General features: G+C 46.4%; 1 protein-coding gene across 1 annotated transcript in view; it reads right to left on the bottom strand.

Moving 5' to 3' along the window:
* The window catches only part of LOC103257959 (frataxin, mitochondrial), a 33,440-nt gene that overhangs the window by 17,705 nt on the left and 1,952 nt on the right, over positions 1–13,783 (bottom strand). Inside the window, exons 3-4 of the mRNA XM_021711193.1 lie at positions 6,514–6,611; positions 648–768 (exon numbers count right to left, since the gene is read on the bottom strand). Coding sequence (XP_021566868.1) covers positions 648–768; positions 6,514–6,611 — 219 coding nt within the window. The remainder of the gene's footprint in view (positions 1–647; positions 769–6,513; positions 6,612–13,783) is intronic.

The following is a 13,783-nucleotide window of genomic DNA, read 5'->3' as shown; positions in this document are numbered from 1 at the left end:
GTCTCACTTTGTCACCCAGGCTGGAGAGCAGTGGCACACTCACGGCCACTGCAGCCTCGACCTGCTGGGCTCAGGCGATCCTTCTGCCTCAGTCTTCCAAGTAGATGCAACTACAGGCATGCACCACCATGCCTGGCTACTTTTATGATTTATTGTAGAGACGAGATCTCGTCAGGTTGCTCAGGCTGGTGCTGAACCCCTGAGCTCAGGCAGTCCTCTCGCCTCGGCCTCCCAAAGTGCTGGGATTATAGATATGAGCAACTGCACCTGACTGAATTCTTCATTTTCTTTTCTTTTTTGTTTTTTGAGTTGGAGTCTCACTTTGTCGCCCAGATCGGAGTGCAGTGGCACACTCCTGGCCACAGCAGCCTCAACCTGCTGGGCTCTGGCGATCCTTCCGCCTTAGCCTTCCAAGTAGTTAGAACTACAGGTGCACGCTAGCGCGCCCGGCTAATTTTTGATTTATTGTAGAGACAAGGTCTCGCCAAGTTTCCTGGGTGGATCTCGAACCTGCAAGGCTCAGGCAATCCACTCGCCTCGGTCTCCCAAAGTGCTGGGATTATAGGTTGAGGCACCGAGCCTGGTCTTCTTCATTTTCATGAGCTAAAATTCTTAGAGAGGAAACATGAAAATAAGCCAAGAGGTACCCCAAAGGCGACATCGTAGTCCTCAAATGTGTAAGGCTTGTCTGCGAGGTCTTCAAAAAACTCTGCTAAGGCATCTAGCGTCTCCTCTGCTAGTCTTTCGTAGGTGGTCTCATCTAGAGAGCTGCAGGGGAAAACAAAGCAACCCAAAACATACGATTACCAAACCATTTTGTTATTAATATCAAACTTAACAAGTTTTTCAATTAATTTGACTTTACATTTTTATTTACTTATTTTGAGATGGTGTCTCACTCTGTCACCTAGGCTGGAGTGCAGTGGCACAATCATGACTACCATAGCCTCGACTTCCTGGGCTCTGGCGATTCTTCCACCTCAGCTTTCCAAGTAGCTGGGAATACAGATGCACACCACCACACCTGGCTCATTTTAAAATTTTATTATAGAAGCAAGGTCTCGCCAAGTTGCCCAGGTCGGTCTCAAACCCCTGGGCTCAGGCAATCCTCTTGCCTCTGCCCCTCAAAGCGCTGGAATTACAGGTGTAAACCACTACACCCGGCCTCCATTGCTTAAAATATTAACATTTTCTGGGCTCGGTGGCTCAGCCTGTAATCCCGCACGTTGGGAGGCTGAGGTGAGTGGATTGCCTGAGCCCTCGGGTTTAAGACCCGCCTGGGTAACTTGGTGAGACCTCATTTCTACAATAAATCAAAAAATAGCCGGGTGTGGTAGCGTGCGCCTGTAGTTCCAGCTACTTGGAAGGCTGAGGCGGAAGAATCGCTGGAGCCCAGCAGCTCAAGGCTGCAGTGGCTGGGAGTGGCCACTGAACTCCAGTCTGGGCGACAGAGTGAGACTCCAACTCAAAAAAAAAAAAAAAAATTAGCATTTATGTTGGGCAAACCACAAAATGGGAGAAAAATATTTGTATTACATATATTTGATAAAGGACGTATCCAAAATATGTAAAGAATGCCTACAAATCAATAAGAAAAGGAAAACAGTAGAAAAATGGGCAAAATATTTGAACAGATTTGATCAAAAGTAAGATATCCATACAGCCAATGAACATATGAAAAGATGCTCAACTTCGTTAATCTTCAGGAAAATGCAAATTTAAAAATCACAGTGCGATGCCACCAGAATGATAAAAATTAAAGAGATAACATCAAGAGTTGCCCAGGAAGGAAAGCAGTCAGAGCCTTTAGATATTGCTGATTGGCCAGTAAATTGGAAAATCATTTTGGAAGACTGTTGGGCGGTATCTATAAAACACATTCACACACTATGACCCATCAAACTACACTCTTGAGGGTATACCCAACAGAAAGGTATGCCCAGGTTCACCAAAAGACAAGTAGTATACTAGAATATTCCTAGCAGAAGTGTCCTTTAACCCCAAACTAGAAACTGCCTGAGTACCCATGGGTAATACAGTAGACAAACAAATTGTGGTATATTCACACAGTGGAATACTACACAGCAAAACAGAAACTTCTTTCTATCACAATAATGTTTGTGATTCACCCATATTGTTCTTATAGTCATAGGCAATTCTGTGTTTATACTTACTAATACAGTTGATATAAAGTAAAATTAAAAATAATTATAGACTGGGCACGGTGGCTCACACCTGTAATCCCAGCACTTTGGGAGGGGGAGGCAAGAGGATTGCCTGAACTCAGGGGTTTGAGACCAGCCTGAGCAACATGGTGAGACCTAGTCTCTACAATAAAAAAAAAAAAAAAAAAAATTAGGGCCAGCTCAAGCCTGTAATCCCAGCACTTTGGGAGGCCAAGACGAGAGGATCGCCTGAGTCCAGGGGTTCAAGACCAGCCTGGGCAACTCGGTGAGACCACATGTCTACAATAAATAAAAAAATTAGCTGGGCATCGTGGCTCACGCCTGTATCTAGCCACTTGGAAGGCTGAGATGGAAAGATCGCCTAATCCCAGCAGGTTGAGGCTGCAGTGGCTGTGAGCGTGCCATTGCACTCCAGCCTGGGCGACAGAGTGAGACTCTATCTCAAAAAAATAAAATAAAATTAGCCAGGAGTGGTGGCGCATGCCTGTGTTCCAGTTACTTGGAAGGCTGAGGCAAAAGGATTATCTGAGCCCAGCAGGTAGAGGCTGCAGTGGCTGTAAGCATGCCACTGCACTCCAGCCTGGGTGACAGAGTGAGACTCCAACTCAAAAAAGACCAGCCAGGACACCATAGAGAGAACTTGTCTCTAAAAAATAGTAATAATAATAATTTTAAAAAATTATCATAACATAATCAAATTATATTAATTAACAAAATTATATAAAGTGAAAAACACATACACAGACAAAACAAATCTCTGCCACTGGAAATCAGAATCGCAGTTACTCTGTGGGGGTTCACGGCTAGAAGGAAGCGAGGGAAGGGGTCATGACTAGAAGTGAGTAGAAAGCTTGCTTCTTTGCAGGCTGGTAACATTTTGTTTCTTCAGCTGGTTGCTAGTTATACAATGTTGTTTTTGAAAATTTATCAAGCTGTATACTTATGATACATTTTCTTATACATACTATTCTTTTCTTTTCTTTTTCTGTTGCCCAGGCTGAAGTGGTATGATCTCACTATGTTGCCCAGACTCGCCTGAAACTCCCATGCTCAAGCGATTCTCCATCCTTGGCTTCCCAAAATGCTGGGATTACAGGTGTGAGCCATCGGACCTAGCCCTGCTTTTCTTTCTATTTAAAAAAATAGACCACAGAGACAGAAAGTAGATTAGTGACTGCCAGTGGGTACAAGATTTCTTTTTGGAGTCATAAAAATGTTCTGGAATTAGACAGTGATGGTAGTGGCACAACCTTGTGAATATATTAAAAACCCTTGAATTGTATATTTTAAAATGGTGAATTTTATGGCATGAGCTGGCGTGCCCCCGTGAGGATGTATCTGTAGATTATAAGATGGATACCACACAGCTCCATTATCTGAGAGTTTCCAAGGGGTCTAAAGTAAGACACCAGTGGCAGCTAGACAATTAATGCAAGATTTTCTTTTTGGCCCCTCCCCCATCCAGCCCTCACCCACTTCGAGGGCACAATGAAGGGGAGTCTTCAGGGCAGGTTGGTGAAGAGCTGCTCTTTAAAGGGAGTGATTAGCCTGGTAAGGCATGTTTGAGAGTGAGCTGGAGAGAACGGGTAGGAGAGGTCTGTGAATGTGTGTCCTGAATAACCTGGGGAACACAAAGACACACCTGACTCAGGTATAAAGTCCAAGGTCAAGAGCTGAGCAGGTGCTGCCTGGCAGCAGAGAGTTGGGCCCCGGCAGAAGCAGGCCATCCTCCTACATGTGGCAGGATGAAGGTGTGCTTCCCAGAGGCCAGCATTAGACCCTGTGGAAGGGAACCGGACCTGGGGCATCCTACAAGGGCCCTCCCCAACCTCGCAGGACAGCTGAAGGGGTAAGGGGGTAGCACCAGAGTCTGAGGGGGAGAAGTGCTGGAAGCAGGAGCTGGAAATGGGTTACCAAAGCAAAACCCCAAAACATGCGGCATGCAGCGCCCCTTGGAGACTTTGTGGCAGGGGTCAAGGAATGGATAGAGGAAGCTGGGAAGCTCCCACGGTTCTTCAGGACTTCCAAGCATGCAAAGCCCTCTGTAAGGCTTGAAGGTCACCTAGAAGGTTAAACATGCCTACCGAGCACACAGCTCCGAGGACAGGTAGAATGTTCCTGTGTTTGGGTGGTTTCTAGTTGCTTTTAGCAGGTGTGACATGGACATGGTGAGCCAAGAGAGAACGAGCATGTGTGTAAGCAGACAGCATGAAATGGGGCATTTCTCAATGAAAGACTGCACAGAGATGGAAACGTCACAGGGAGAATCTAAGGCTTTGAACAACAAAGGCCTTCCATTAAGCCAAAAAGGGAACCAATTCTGTTCTAAAAAACAAGTCGAGGCCAGGTGCAGTGGCTCATACTTGTAATCCTAGCACTACGGGAAGCTGAAGTGAGAGGATTGCCAGAGTCCAGGAGTTCGAGACCAGCCTGGGCAACATAGGGAGACCTCGTTTCTACAAAAAACAAAAAATCAAAAAAATGAGCTGGACATCGTAGTGCATGCTTGTAGTCCCAGCTACTTGGGGAGGATGAAGCAGAAGGATCGCCTGAGCCCAGGAGGTTGAGGCTGCAGTAAGCGGTGAATGTGCCACTGCACTCCAGCCTGGGCAACAGAGTGAGACCTGACCAAAAAACAAATAAACAAAAAAATCCAAAAACCAAGTCAAGGGTATTCCTGCTCTCCAGTGTTATTGTTTTATGTGACCTCAAGGTACCCATCCTTAGATTGAGAAAGCTGGCATAGGGGCCTGCAAAGAAATAAGGTAGCCTGAGGCTCCCATCCAGGGAAGAAGCTTGGATGTGGTTACTGGCAAGTGGGACTCACTGAAGGTAAATATATTAGAAGTCTACTAGGTTTTTGGGAGAATCCTATTATCAAAGAAAGAGGAGTCCAGGTGCAGTGGCTCATGCTTATGATCCCAGCACTTCGGCAGGCTGAGGTGGGAGGACTGCTTGAGCCCAGGAGTTCAAGACCAGCCTAAGCAACATAGCAAGACCTCTGTCTCTACAGAACATTAAAAAATTAGCCAGGGGTGGTGGCATGCATCTGTAGTTCCAGTTACTTGGGAGGCTGAGTCAGAAGGATCACTTGAGCCCAGGAATTTGTAGCTGCAGTGAGATACAATTGTGCCACTTCACTCCAGCCTGGGTGACAAAGCAAGAACCTGTCTCTAAAAAAAGAAAAATGTGTCTGGTCTAAAACCTCAAACATTCTATTGGAGCCTTAAAACAGCTGTTGGAACCCCAAATCATTATTAGCAAGCCATGGGTTATGAAGGCTGCTTGCCCCCAAGGAGGGCACACTTCCCATTGACTGCCTCTTCTGCAGCCAAGGACAATAAGGGACAAGGAGGACGCTTCAAGAAGGCCGCACCAGGGATTCATGGAGGAATGTTCTGCCAAGGTAGAGGCTGCCCAGCTGGAGTCCATTGCTGCCAGGGGCCAGGGTCGTGTCTCTTTTCTGAACGGGAGTTACAGTTGCAGTTGCCCCTCTCCATCACTGTGTGTATGTGTTTATGTGTCCATTTCCAGGTCAGGAAAGACAATCCCCAAACCTGAGAGAGGACAGCTTCTCATCTGGAAATACTGGACTTTGAGGTGGATGCAGTGACCATATGGGCCTTGGTTAGCTCCCTGGGGCTGGCAGTAAATGCACCTGTGTGTGGATGGAGGGTCTGTGCAGATATTGATTGGCAGCAGGTGGACTGCAGCGGTGGCTGATAGCTTTCCATAGGAAATCCATTGCCTGCTTCCTCCGGAGCTAGACTATATTTCCCAGCCTCCTTTGCAGTGAGCCAGTGCCATGCAGCTAAGTTCTTCCCACTGGAAGGTGAATGGGGGACAAGTGCCCTTCCAATCCTTTCTGCCAAATGGAAATTGGACAAGGTGACCCACCAATGCAGAGGACAGCAAGGCACTGACAGATGAGAACCAAACTGGCAGCTGGAAGGATCCTGTCTCTCTGATTCATTTCATGGCCTGGACTGGACTGCCCAGAGAGGAACAAACATTATTAGTTTGAACCATGACATGTTTGGGTCTATTTGTTACAGCAGCATAGCCTACCCTACCTACTAGGATAGTGAAGAAAATCATGTCAACTCCAGAAACAACCTAAATGTCCAACAGAAGGGGATGGATTAAATTATGGTATATCCATAAAATTTAATACAATTAAAAATAACAGAGTAGATAATCAGTGATATGGAAGCATGTATATGAGAACTGCTGCTGCTCAGGGAGAAAACAGGTTCTGTGTGGGAGAGGAGGCGAGGGGAGGGGGAGGAAGGGAGCGATCTCTGATGTGGAAGGTGTTTTATCTTACCCTGGGTCACCCAAAGTTCCCGATTTCCTCAAGTTTATTGCAGATACACTTTGCTTTTTGACATTCAGAATCTGGTTGAGGCAGTGGAGGTTCAAACTCTAAAAGACAAAGTTAAGAATATTACCATTTTTGCCTTGTTATCCATTAATGCATGATTTATATAGTGCCACCTCTATATTCAAGAGTAGACCATGTAAAAGTTTTTCTGGAATATTTCTTAGGAATTTTTTTCACCTTCTTTTAATAAATTACAAAAACTTTTCCCTGTCTCTAAGCCTGTGTTGTCTAAGAGGGTAGCCACGAGCCATATGTAGCTGCTGAAATTTAAATATATTAAGCTAACATATGATAAAGGCAGTTTCTCAGCTGTGCCGTCCAAGTTTCAAGTGTCCTGTGGCCACGTGTGGCTAGTGGCAGCGACTCAGAGCATTTTCATCACGGCTGGAAGTTCTATTGGGCAGTGCTACCACAGGCTCTTCAGGTTAAGGGGTGTTCAGTGCGAGGCAAGGAAGCATCTGCAAGCCTCCTAGCATGTCACCAAGAGAAACAACAGAAAATAGCAAGAGGCACAAGTCCCATGAAGTCCAGAAGATTGGCTCTGACTGCCGGCTGCAGTCTGACAGGTCTTATTAGCTTGATTGGCAGGAGACAATGTGCCCTGTTGCTTTTTTTTTTTTCCATCCCTAACTGCTGGGCATCCAGGTGTTGGGGCCTCAGTGGATGACCGCCAGCTCTGACCAGCTGGAGGGATGGATGAAATAACCAGACAAGAACGAGCAAGAGAGAAGGCATGCAGCTGGAGTGGAGCCAGCAGGCAGGGCAGGGGACGGTGGAGGTGATGGAGTGAGGTGGAGGTGGCTTCAGGACCTTGTGAAGGAATTCAGCTGGACTTCATCCTGAGAGGGCAGTGAAGGGCTTTAGGAGGTTGGTAATAAGACTGACATTCTCCAGGCTGGGCCTGGTGGTTCATGACTGAAATCTAAACACTTTGGGAGGCCGAGACAGGAGGATTGCTTGAGCCTAGGAGTTCAAGACCAGCCTGGGTAACATAGCAAGACCTCATTTCTACAAAATATCAAAAAATTAGCCAGGTGTGTTGGCATGCGCCTGCAATCCCAGCTACTTGGGAGGTTAAGACAGGAGGATCACCTGAGCCCAGGAGTTTGAGGCTGTGGTGAGCCACAGTCAGGCCATAGCACTCCAGCCTGGGCGACAGCCTGGAGACTCAGACTCAAAAAAAAAAAAAAATTCATTCTCCAAAGGTCACTCTGGTTGCCATGGAGAGTGGGGGTCAGAGATCATTAGTTATTGCTCTTGAGCTAGCAGTGTCCTTGGAAAGCCCAGAAGGCAGAGGGCACAGGGCTGGTAGGTGAGCAGATAGGAGAAACGTGGGGCAGAGTACAGACAGGGTGCTTAGAAATGCACAGCTCTGGCTCGGTGGCTCAGCCTATAATCCCAGCACTTTGGGAGGCTGAGGTGAGTGGATTGCCTGAGCCCATGGGTTTGAGACCGGCCCAGGCAACTTAGTGAGACCTCCTCTCTACAATAAATCAAAAATTAGCCGGGCATGGTAGCACATGCCTGTAGTTCCGGCTACTTGGAAGGCTGAGGCGGGAGAATCGCTGGAGCCCAGTGGGTTGATGCTGGGGTGGCCATGAGTGTGCCACAGCACTCCAGGCTGGGGGACAAAAGTGAGACTCTGACTCAAAAAAAAAAAAAGAAAAAGAAAAAAGAAATGCACAGCTCTGAAGGAGAAGGGAGAGGGTAGCCATGGTAACCACCATCACAGCAATCACACAGTCCAGAGTGTTCTCTAGCTGCTTGGTGCTGCTCTAAGCCTTTTATTAAATGGACTCATTTAGTCCTTATTACAATCCTGTGAGGGAAGTACTCTTACCGCAGTCATTCTCCATAGCTGTGTTCTATAAAAAGTTGCCACAAACATTCAACGAGCAAATTATTTTAGGAGAAATATAAGGCTAGGGTCCTGTTGGCCTCTGGTCACATTTCCACCTATCAGTCAATAGATAACCTCGTCTTATGTGTATTTCTGATGGGAGACTCCTTATTTAACGTGTATCTGGCTGGGTGTGGTGGCTCATGCTTGAATCCCAGCACTTTGAGAGGCCAAGGTGGGAGGACTGCTTGAGCCCAGAAGTTTAAGATCAGCCTGGGCAACATAGGAGACCTTGTCTCTACAAAAAAAAAAAAAAAAAAAATTAGTCAGGCCTGGTGGTACATGCCTGTAGACCCAGCTACTCAGGAAGCCGAGGTGGAAGAATCACTTGAGCCTAGGAGGTCGAGGTTGCAGTGAGCCATGATCATCAACTCCAGCCTGGGTGACACAGTGAGACCCTGACTCAAAATGAATGAATGAATGAATAAATAAATAAAGGCTGTGACTCCCAGCTCAGGTACAGGTGGCAGAGGTTGTAAGAACACCTAGGGTAGGGAGCCATGGTCAGAGGGTGATATAAATTAAACACCTTCTTAAAAGACAAAAACAAAATCCTTTTTTGTTGACCCGTTAACACTGATCTCAGAACAACGGTTATATCACTCCTGCCTGCACGAAGCTTCTCTGACACACGGATTTTCCCTGTAAACTTCCTTATGCTGATCCTACCACTAAGTTTGGGACCATTTTAAACAACGGAATTAACAACAAAAAGCATGAAAATGTGAAAAATGTGTCACTAAACAGACCGTGAAAAGGACACTTGTTTATGCCACAAGGGCTGGAACAAGGATGCCGAGCGACGCCTGGTCTGACCTTTGCTGGGAACATGTGCGTGGAGTCTCATCGTTTTTGCTGCTCTGCACATGTCTGCGAAATGGCCACAAATGTGCCAGGTGTACTGGTCCTGAGGCAAATTTTAGCATCTGGGCAAACTCACAGGTACAGAATCTTAAATAATGAGGATGGGTTGTATTATACAGGTAAGGAAACCGAGGCATCAAAGGATAACTTGCCCAAAGTTACAAAGCTACAAAGATACCGAGTGGCAGTGCTGGGACTGAACTCAACTTATGTGGCCCCAGAATTCATACCACCAATAAAAAAATAAAGTCAGGCATGGTGGCTCACGCCTATAGTCCTAGCACTTTGGGTGGCAGAGGCAAGAGGACTGCCTGAGCTCAGGGGCTCAAGACCAGCCTGGGCAACATGGCAAGACCCCAACTCTACAATAAATCAAAAAATTAGCCGGGTGTGGTGGCATGTACCTATAGTTCCAGCTACTTGGAAGGCTGAGGTGGAAGGATCACCTGAGCCCAGCAGGTCGAGGCTGCAGTAGCAGTAAGTGTGCCACTGCACTCCAACTTGGGTGAGAGTGAGACTCCAACTCAAAAAGAAAAAAAAAGCACATACCTGGGAATCAGAACAGGGTTCAAAACATTCAGGGAAAAATGTTTGAGAATACTGGGCTCACTTGGGAGGATTTTCCTTCTCTGCAGAATCCTGGTCCCTCAAATCTTAGCTGCCTTAGTTGCTGACACCTTCACACAGCTGTTTTTTTCTGATTTTTTTTTTTTTTTTTAGATTTTACAGAGCTTTGATTGTTGTTCTTGGTGGGAGGTTTGGCCAAATGCAAGTTACTCATTCACAGCCAGAAGTAGAAGTTTTTTTTTTTTTTTTTTTTTTTGAGTCGGAGTCTCACTCTGTTGCCCAGGCTGGAGTGCAGTGGCACACTCACAGTCACTGCATCCTCGGCTTGCTGGGCCCAGGCATGAGCTACTGTACCTGGCTCAAAGTAGAAGTTTCTATTCAGCTGTTTTTAATCATAAAAAAGAACCATTGCCAAATACTCTTCATCTTGTATATCACCTGTTTTTGCCAATATTCCTAGGGCAAGTGCTAAGCCTTCTGGAACCTCAGGTTCCTCCTATGAAGGGACCGAGGTGGCCAGCAGGGAGGCCAGCCGTCATCCCCAGAGACACCCTCCTTGCAAAAAACTTCAAAACCGTGAGGATTAAACAAGAGAACGGAAATACCCCAAATACAGAGCCTGAGGATACATTTCTGTTTTGAAACATGCCATAAAAACATGACCCAGGAGGTCAGAGAGGCAAACTCTAGCCTGCCCAAGGGGAGGCCGATGGGATTCATGGTGGTGAGAGTCGTATCATGAATGCTCCCCCTTAAGCCACCCAGTCTCCCCCCTCCCCCCCGGCTTCTAATTCCTGATCTCCTGGGGGCCCTTAGACTATACAAGCTTGCCTAGCCAGAGTCTTCAGATTTGTGTGCTCACATAGGGCTGGCTCATGGAATGCATTTGAGGAAATACTAGAAAGATTCTGGGCCTAATGTCTCAGGTTCAGGGCCAGAAACCAAAAGACCCAATTATCGCCCACCCCCTTGTGAAGCCAGGTCTTGGTGGCCAGCAGGGAGGCCCACCTTCACTCCCAGGTGTCCCCTCATCACCCTGGGTACTGTCAAGCCACAGCACTTGAAGAGTGAATCAGAGCCAGGTACCGTGATGATTCACCCCTATAATCCCAGCACTTTGGGAAGCTGAGGCAGGAGGACTGCTTGAGGCCAGGAGTTTGAGACCAGCCTGGGCAACACAGCAAGACTCCATCTGTCTATTAAAAAAAAAAAAAAAAAAAAAAGAGCTGGGCAGGGTGGCTTGTGCCTGTAACTCTAACGCTTTGGCAGGCAGAGGTGAGAGGATTGCCTGAGCCCAGGGTTTCGAGATCAGCCTGGGCAACTTGGTGAGATCTCACCTTTACCATAAATAAATTAAAAAAAAGATTTTAGCTGGGTATGGTGGCACATGCTTGTAGTTCCAGCTACTTGGAAGGCTGAAGCGGAAGGATCGTCTGAGACCAGCTGGTTGAGGCTATGGTGGCTGTGAGCATGCCACTGCACTCCAGTGTCTGGGTGACAGAGAGACTCCAACTCAAAAAAAAAAAAAGAAAGAAAAGAACGAATCAGGTCTCATGCCTTTCTGGTGGAGGACGAATTGCTACAACCAGTTTCAGCATCACCTGAACTAATTGTTGGTTGACCCTTTACCCAGCAGTTCCATTCCGAGGAATTCCCCCAAAAGGCACTTCTGCCAGTTGCACAAGAACGCTTATGGCAGCACCATCGTAACAAAAGAACACTGCGGTCAGCTGAATGTCACCAAAAGGAGACTGGGCAAAGTGTGATCAATCGACCCAACAGCACAGTACCCAGCAGTGAAAACAAATAAATGACAACTGCCTGTGTCAGTGTCGGTGATGCTCACACTGTTGACAACTGGGCCAAGTCACAGGAGAATGCATCCAGCAGACGCCTTTTAAATAAACGATGTATGGTTAAGGGAGACATTCACAGGAGGTGCAAGTCTGGGGGGGGCGGCATGAGAAACAGAACCCATGTTGGCAGCTTCTTCCTGGAGAGATAGGGCAATGATGGGGTAGGGGTTGGGGGAGAACAAGGGCCCAAACAAATTTCACCTTAACCAGGTGTTGGGAATGTGGGTGTCTATTTACTGTCTTTGTCTGTTTGGGCTGCTGTAACAAAACACCAGATGCTTGGTGGCTTATAAGCAACTGAAATTTCTATCTCCCCGTTCTGGAGGCTGGGAACTCTAAGATCAAGGGACCAATAGCTCTGGTGTCTGCTGAGGGCTGGTTTCCTTATCTCTGTGGAAGGGGTGAATGAGCTCCCTTGGGCTATTTTATAAGGGGCTTCTCCCTCACAACCTAATCAGCAGAAGCCCTACCTCTTAATATCATTTTGGTGATTAGGTTTCAACATATGAATGGTGGGGAGGGGAGACACAAACATTCAGATGATAAAATTTATTATTAATCTTCAAGCAATATAGATATTTTATATATTCTTTGGTGTGAACAGACTTGTGTACATTTTCTATGAAAGACAATAAAAACAAATTTAAAGCGAATTAGGGCATAACCTGTTTTTCAGGCCCAAAGCCAAAAGGTCACAGGGTCACAGGCAATGGCCTTGCCCCTCTAGGAAAATGGATGGATATCTGAGAGTGGCCCAAGGTATACAGAAGTGGCTGTGGCAGAAGCTTATGCAGTTATTGAAGAGGCAGCCTGCTATGGTTTGACTGTCCCACCTGAAATCTGTATGGAAACTTAATCCCCAGGATGGCAGTGTTGGAAGGTGAAGATTTTAAGAGTTGATTGGATCACAAGACTCTGCCCTCATGAATGGCTTAACCCATTCTTAGATTAATGGGCTATAATGGCAGGGGAACTGTTGACTTTACTAGAAGAGGACATGAGACCTGAGCTAGCTCACTCGGTCCCTTGCCATGTGATGATGCCCTGTACCACCCTGGGGCTCTGCAGAGTTCCCATAAGTAATAAGGCCTCATCAGGTGAGACCCTTCACTTTGGACTTCCCAGCCCCCAGACTGTAAGAAATAAAATTTTTTTCTTTATAAATTACCCACTTTAAGATATTCTGTTATAAGAAATGGAAAATGGACTAAGGCACAGTGACATCAGTTATCTCCTCTTTGGGGATGGGGACTACAGAGCTTTGGTCTTAGTCGCCATTTCTGTGGATTCTGGGTTCTGATGAGCAGCCAGAGCTGTGAACCAACCATCAGGGGCTAAACATGCTATATGGGAGAGCTGTCCAGTGTGGCGGGCACTAGAAATATGGCTAGTGGGACTGAGGAGTTGGAGTTGAAGGTTTATTTAATTTTAATTAAGTTAAAATAATAATAAAGTCATTGGAAGACTTTAAAGTATATTTAAAACAACTCAACCATGTGAACCTTAATTTTCAATAACAAATTTTATAAAATCTAAATATAGATTGAACATTTCCATGGAAATGTAACATCCAAATTGAGAAGTGAGATGTGCTAGGAGTATGAAAAAGAATGCCAGATATAATTAATGATCTTAGTTTTTTGTTTTTTGTTATTTTTTTAGTCCAAGTCTTACTTTTTCCCAGGCTGGAGGGCAGTGGCACACTCACGGGCACCGCAGCCTCAACCTCCTGGGCTCAGGCAATCCTTCTTCCTCTGCTTTCCAAGTAGCTGGGACTACAGGTGTGCCACTACACCCAGCTAATCTTATTTATTGTAGAGATGAGATCTTACTTTGCTGCTCAGGCTGTTCTTGAACTCCTGGGCTTAGACAGTCCTCTCGCCTCTACCACCCAAAAGGATGAGATTACAGGCATGAGCCACTGCGTCCAGCTCTTAAGAATATTGAAAACAGCCAGGCTCGGTGGCTCAGCCTGTAATCCCAGCGCTTTGGGAGGCTGAGGTGAGTGGATTGCCTGAGCCTGCGG

This window comes from Carlito syrichta, unplaced genomic scaffold, assembly GCF_000164805.1.
Source record: "Carlito syrichta isolate Samal-C Ts95f unplaced genomic scaffold, Tarsius_syrichta-2.0.1 Scaffold301910, whole genome shotgun sequence".
Taxonomy (NCBI): domain Eukaryota; kingdom Metazoa; phylum Chordata; class Mammalia; order Primates; family Tarsiidae; genus Carlito; species Carlito syrichta.
This window is presented reverse-complemented; position numbering and strand designations above follow the sequence as displayed.